This window comes from Centruroides vittatus, unplaced genomic scaffold (genome assembly GCF_030686945.1).
Source record: "Centruroides vittatus isolate TY-2023 unplaced genomic scaffold, ASM3068694v2 contig_1168, whole genome shotgun sequence".
Lineage (NCBI taxonomy): Eukaryota > Metazoa > Arthropoda > Arachnida > Scorpiones > Buthidae > Centruroides > Centruroides vittatus.
This window is the reverse complement of record NW_027120749.1, coordinates 1,222,811-1,230,283: the sequence shown is the minus strand read 5'-3', so window position 1 is coordinate 1,230,283 and position 7,473 is coordinate 1,222,811. Positions and strand designations below refer to the sequence as shown.

Here is a 7,473-nt window from a genome sequence, read left to right as displayed (position 1 = left end):
TGTTTCTGTGACGAAAATGTTATTTCACTACGAATATAACAAAAATTGTTCACTAAATTTACACATATTCGTGGCATTTTGGTATAACTAGTATTACACTTCAAAAGTACTCCAAAACCAGAAATTTTAACCAAGAAAAACAGAAGCAATATTAAACTCAAAGTCATAGCTACATTTATTATGTTTATAACCTACAAACATATGGAGAACGTTTTGCTATTAGTGTGAGAGGTGTGACAACTCCCAAAAAATAAATTTTCTCCAAAATACAAATGCAGACTCTAAAAAATAACATATAACTGTATCTCCAAAGCAAGAGCTAATCAGTCATTTTTATGGAGATTTTTGAATTCAGCAGATGAAAATACATAAGAATATGCTAATTTTGAGCCCGAAACAAAATCATTGTTGTCCAGTATAATCAAAAATTAATAAAAGAATATCTCGTTATTAACGACAAGATTATTGTAAATTAAATTTTCGCCAGAATTGAAGGCAATTCTTTCGAATAAAATGGCACCTAAACGAAGACAAACTATTACAGGTAGGCGTAAAACGAAAAATTACATTCGATTAAATGCCATCGACTTAATTTGTAAGCAAAAATAAGGGAACATTTTATTGTGAACGTATTTACACAAATAATGTTGCTTACCGAGAAATTTAAAAAGTATTAATAAATTTTATGTAAATAAATTTCTTTTCCCATTTATTTGTAATTTAACAATAAATTTTTACAGCAAATATTTTACTGAATACAACTAGTACTCCATGTTATACGAGTTTTTGATTATCTGAAGTAACGTTGGGTCCATATTATCTTCGATAATTGCGACTACCATCCGTATAAAAGAAAATTTGACAAATTCTGAAAAATGTGCTATTTAATGCTGTTTATTCCACTATATTATTTCTTTTTACCTCCATTAATTATTTTTATTTAATATTAAGTGTGTTTACACAAAATAATAAACAAAACTCGATATTTTAAATTCAATAGTTAAAATATATCACAATGTTATAATATCACGTACAACTGACTTATCGTTAAGATTTTTTTTTGTGTGTGTGTATTATGTATAATTTTAATAAATTTTAATGGCTTCAACTTCAATGTTTAAGTCAAAACATTGAATCCATTATTAATATCTAAACATTTAAGTCAACTTAAACATTAGTCTCCAAAGAACCAAAAGCAATTTTTCCATGAAATTCTTTTTTCGTTCCAAAATCCATTTTTGCAGATGATGATATTTGCCATCACACTAAAATTATTCAAACAGATAAATCTTGATAATTTAAATTCCGTAGTCAAGAATTTTTTAATTAAATAAAATTGTTTCGTTTTATTCTGTCTTATCGAGTAAAATAATAACCTAGCCTTTATCATCTACAATAGAATCATTAACTGTGAATTCTAAAATTCTGAATAATATAAGTAATGTGTATTAGAATAAACAGATTTGAGCTCATCTCACTACAATGAAAATATACAACGATAATCCATATTGTGCACGTCGATATATTATGTTTTATTATTTAAATATTAATGAGAAGTGAAAAAAATATTTAAATTAATTTTATTTACGTACAGATCGAGAAGCGTGTATCAGAAATTTATCTTCTATTGTTGGTTGAAATCGTTGATAAAATAATCACACCTACGCACTTCAAATTTAAAAAAAATACAGCATTTTTATAGATAATACTGCCAAAAACATTTTGTTTCTATATTCATGTGTACATATGTGTATTTGTTGTTATCATCATAATACTAAATATTGGAAAAAAATTAATAAATTTTTAATCTTGAAGTTCTCATTTATTTTCGAGTGTTCTGAAAACTTAAGGATTAAAAAAATGTATCTAACTAAAGGTGATTTTAAAAATAAAATACGAATAAGTACAATAAATATAATTAAATAACTTATTTAAAAAATTCATTTTTTAATGAATGGAGGAGGGGGAAAAACTTTAAATCTGAGTTCTGAAATATAATTTATCTACAAATTTTACATCTTCACTCATAAATCGTTTAAATGGGATATATACATATATAAATATTGATCAGCAGAAATAAATATAACATTACTTTTTATTTTTTATTTAGATATCAGAAATCACCGAAATATTGAAGTACTTTATACATAAAAACTTTTCGCATTTTATTCAAAAGTTATGATTTTAATATATATATATATATATTTTTTTTTTTATTAAAAATGCTTGTAGTAATTGTCGGTATCAACTCAATTCAGCCATTTAAATATGGTATCGTAAGATAAGAAAATAACTGTTAAACCAACGAACAAACCAATCCAAAGAATATTCTTTTGTTATGTAAAACTTTGTTACTGTGCTCATTTTCCTTCCTGAAAATCTGATTTAGAAAAAAGCAATAGAAGTGTTTTCTTTACTTCACCACAATTTTTTTTCCTTGTTAAAGCATACACAATAATAATTCAATTGAAAAAAAATTATGATGATTATTTGATATAATTTATAATGATATAACTGTAAAAAAAATCTTTAAACAATGACTATAGCAATCTGAAAGCTGGACTTATTCATACAAGTTTTACTATATAACATACATTTTGTTGCTGTGAATGCAACAAACAGTGCTTAAAAGTTTGCACATATTAAAAGTTGAACATTTTAAGAAAAATAAGTACACCTAAATACATTTCTATCAAGAATTTTTCTTATTATAAATACAAGGCAATAAACAATAATCACTGATTGTGAGTTTGATTAAACTGTACAACACCAGCAAGGTCTCAATTGTGTTTATGAAAGACTACAAAAACAATCATGAAGACATTTCAGAGATTATACAACTTCCAACGAAATGAAAATTACACATTGATAATGAACTCATTTTATCCAATGTAGTAAACCTTACCATATAATTTCTAAGTTTTTAAAATTTATTTAGCAGAATATCATTTATGTGGCAGTATGTTACTGTCTCTCTGTAAGTATTTTGGAAATGTATTTTTGAGAAAAATACCATTGTAGGGGACTACATTTTTGTTTTACAAGGAATCACTTCAGTTATGTCTCTGCAATAATTTTCCTTCTCTGAATACAAGCATCTGACGACTTTGAGAAATAAACTTCTGACAGGCTGCCTCGGTAACCTGCATACAGTCTCGCATATCTAAGCAAGTCAAATTAGTACATCGTTTCAATGCCTCCAGACTCGTATCTGTAATATTTGAACATGAAGAAACATCTAAAACCATTAAACGTGAAGATTTTGCTGCACCGAGAACAGCTATTCCCATATCTGTCACTTTGTGACAATGACTGAAATCTAAACGAGAAAGAGAAGGTAAATGATGTGCAAGGAGACGTACAGAAACATCAGATATATCTGCTCCAGCTAAACGAACTTCAACCAACTGTCTTAAACGAGTTTTTGTTTCTACAAATCCTGGCCTCGAGTCAGGAGGAGGAGAAAGAAGATCTCTTATCACTGAATCAGTCAGTCCTTCAACCCAACTCAGATCCAAGCAACGAATAAGAGGACAATTACATGTACACAAGGCTGACACGGCAGCAGAAGAACAACCACTGAGAATCAATTCTTTCATTTGGGGAAGACGAGCAATCAGCCAAGCTATTTGTCTACGTGACACATTAGTCCAACTCAGATTCAAAGATATGGGTTGTCGTCGAACAATACCTATTAAAACATTGGCGGTTATTTTCCTTCTTGTTAAATCCATATGAGTCCACAATCTAGGATCGATAGACCAACGGTTCCACGTTTTACATACAAGCTGACATGTATAAAGATCTGCTGATGTTAAATAACAAAACACTGGAAACATCACTTCCTTCTCTAAAGCTAAATTAATTGTACCTGTCCTAGATAATTTTTGCTTTTCTTCAGCGCTCTCTTCAATAATTGGTGCAGGCCGTACAACATATTTTGGTTTGCGCAAATTTGCATTATTACGAAGCGGAATAGTAAATTTCTGTTGCGAAGGTGGTTTATCTCCAGGACCAGTTGTGTCTCCCTTTAAAACTTTATCAACTGGAGCACAGGTTCCTTGAAGAGCTTTTCCATTATCTAATATATTGTTGTTTTCATTTGTATTCATCTTTTTTGGTATCCCATCTTCTGATTTATCTAGTTTAATACATTTAGCTACATCTTTTTTATCATCTTGTTTTGTATTTCCAATATCTCCCAAAGTCCTCGCCTTCATTCTTAAGAGACTGTTACGACGAAGTTCAGAATTCTTTTTTAATCCTTTTAAACTCCTAAAAAGTCTCTCTCTAGCAGTTTCGCCATGTCTTCTGGATGCCATTCCAGGGCTCAAACGTGATGAACGAGGGCGTAATTCAAGTTCACTTTGTTTTGACAGAATAGATTTATTGACAGGTTTTGTAGCAATTATTTTTCCATGTTCGGTTTTTAGAGGCTTTTTAATGCTTACGGTGTACCTCGCACATGATCTTACATGTGACGATGCACTCTGGATTCTTCTAAGTTGAAGGGGATCTAAGGTGGCCTTATTATCTTTTGGAGAACTTCCATTATTGTTATCATCCTGTAAGCATTAACAAATTACTAAATGATGTTTATGCTAACATATGAACATACACACACCACACATTCATATAAAACTAATGAAGTGCATTTGCAAATTAAAGAATAGAGGTGTATCCATGCAAGAAAATACATCATGCAGATATAATATTCAAAGAAAATTCTCTAGCAATACAAGCTTATTAAAATATAAAATTCAAAAGAATGAAAAGCAGCATCACCACCACATATACAGATATATAAAGAAGTAAAGCAAAGCAAAAATACTAGAGGCTTTATTTGATTCATAGAACTTACAATTCCCAGATTAAAAGCATCAGAATAATGCATATAGCTGATAATTACATGCATAATACAAAAACAAACAAAAAAGTATTTATATATATAGCAAGCAATATAGTAAGTATGGATGCAACAGTTAATTTTAAAAGAACAGATAATAAACTTTTCTTCTATGTTCACAGCAAATTTAAGAAATTAATTTCTCTGCAGAAACAATTTTTATAATAAAAAATTAAATTTAACATATATTAATAATATCTTTTTAATTCTATATTTTAAAAAAATTTTCAGTATATTAAACAACACGTAATAACTAATAATAATGCTGAATAAAAAGCATTAGTATTTTTAATTTTAAAATAAAGTGCATAATTAAATGAATAAATATTTAAATAATTATATGATTAATCTGTATGCAAAATTAATAAGATAAGATTACACACAATATCTAAAGACACAATTTAAATAAATAAAATATAAAAATAATATAAGCACAAATAAAATAATTTGAAACTTTAAATTTAATAAATACAAATGCATAATAAGACAATACATAAGCCTTAAAATTAACTGAATAAATATTTTATCATCTAAATAATCTGATTATAGAATACATTCCAAGTGAAAAGTAAAAATAAAAAGCTATTCCAGAATTTTTTGTTATGGTTATATGCATTCAGCGCGGCTTTCCTGTAAGCCTAGAAATTTCACAATGGTGTTTGGAATGTCGAGCATGATTCCACTGACTTTCCAAACACCATTGTCAAACTTCTAGGCTTACATGAATACAGCACTGAACATCCGACGTACACGTTCTCACATTTAAAACTTCAGCCTCAACCTCGCTATTAAGCTTCAAAGTGGGTAAACAAAATCATGCGCTCCACACACACACAAACAAATCTATACATACAGAAAAAACCCACAATGTTTTCTTGCATTTCTGAATGTTTTGAAGTCCTGAGACCAAAAATGTAAAAATCTTGAAAGTCAATTTTTCACTAATTGCCATACATCCCCTCAGGAAAGTAATAAAACAGATTTTTTGCTAAAATTTCCACAGCTTTCCACAACTAATATTTTATCATAATATTAAAACTATTGCATTTTTTGATACATATGACAATTCTTTGTATTAAATTATTATTTCAACAACCTAATTGTACTGTTTTTTCATTGTGATAAGTTTGGGAAAAACAGCACTATATAATAATTAAATATAATTCGAAACAAGAAGCTAAATGAAGAATTCTTTGTATGTTTTGTTCAGAAACAAAAAAATAATTCAAAAACAACTTACTCAAGTTGTTTTTGGATTTACAATTAAACATTCATTTTTTTTTTAAATCAAAACTTCAGAAGATACATGTTCAAATAAACAACATCCATATTCTGAAATTTCACTCCAGACGTGAAGTGTAGTCATCACTGAAATACTTAAATTTTTTCGTTCACCTCATCTCACTGAGTAAAGCATTTTAGTCAAATGATGTTTATGAATGATTGAAATTATAATAAAACGTTTATTACTAATGGTTGTAACATTTTATGTACGATTTAAGTAAGTGACAATTTTGTGCCTATTATAAAGTTTTAAAATCATCATTGCTTTTTATATGTATGAATTTTGAAATATTAGATTTAGTAAACTCAAACTTTTTCTAAGTTTAAAATTAATATTTTATACTATCATTTAAAATATATATATTCTTGTGGAGAATTATTTATCCTGTTTTAGCTATTTTTATATTATAAATTAACCATTTTAAATAACAAAACCTGTATTTAAATAAATATTGCACTTATAATATTAAATATGGTTTAAAAAAACAATTGTTTTTAATGTTTGTAATTCAAATAGGGCATTGAATGCTTCAAGCAAAACTAAACAGAAATAGGATTAAACTAAAATAATTCTGAGTTACATTAGCATAACTTTTTGAATCAAATAGATTAATAAAAACTAGAAGTAACATATGCATTCACATTTTCTTTTTCTGTGTACTACATATTTTATAAAACAAATGCTTACTTGTATTTTATACAAGCAAGCATTTATTTTACTTTGTAAACAATTTATGTAGTAACGCTTGTAAAAGAATGCAATTTAAAAGAAAGGAAAAAAAACCAAACTAACTTCTGACATTAAACAATTAAAAAAATAAAATATGTGTTCAACAAAAATAACTTAATTTATCAATTTTACTAAAATGTTTTTAATACTACTAGTAAAAACAATCTTTTACAATACTTACCTCTTCTTTTTCTCTTGATATGTTATTTAGAGAATTATGAACATCTGAATTCAAATATTTACTATCAATAATATTTTGATTATCTTCATTTTCCTCCTCTTTTATGGTAAAATCATCCGTTTTTATCTATAAAAAAGTAAAAACATATTTAAATATAAATTTTAATGTAAACAACAAGTTTATATAAAATAGTATCAATCCATCAAAATAATTGTTAAAATTATTCTAGTTCATTCACTAAATGAAAATTAAACGAATAGATTAAAAGCTAACGCCTGAAAAAAACTTATTATTTCAAAAATAATTTTTTTTACTATAAGAAACCAACATCTTTTTATAGTCCTTATACTATTATTATGTTAGTTTTAGTGA

General features: G+C 27.1%; 1 protein-coding gene across 3 annotated transcripts in view; it reads right to left on the bottom strand.

The window, feature by feature from the left end:
* Nucleotides 1–2,558: 2,558 nt before the first annotated feature.
* The window catches only part of LOC136981629 (lysine-specific demethylase 2A-like), a 107,123-nt gene continuing 102,208 nt past the window's right edge, over nt 2,559–7,473 (bottom strand). For all 3 annotated transcript variants that reach the window (XM_067277971.1, XM_067277964.1, XM_067277978.1), the window contains exons 16-17: nt 7,102–7,227; nt 2,559–4,565 (exon numbers count right to left, since the gene is read on the bottom strand). In XM_067277971.1, the coding sequence (XP_067134072.1) occupies nt 3,054–4,565; nt 7,102–7,227 (1,638 nt within the window). In that variant the 3' untranslated portion in view covers nt 2,559–3,053. The remainder of the gene's footprint in view (nt 4,566–7,101; nt 7,228–7,473) is intronic.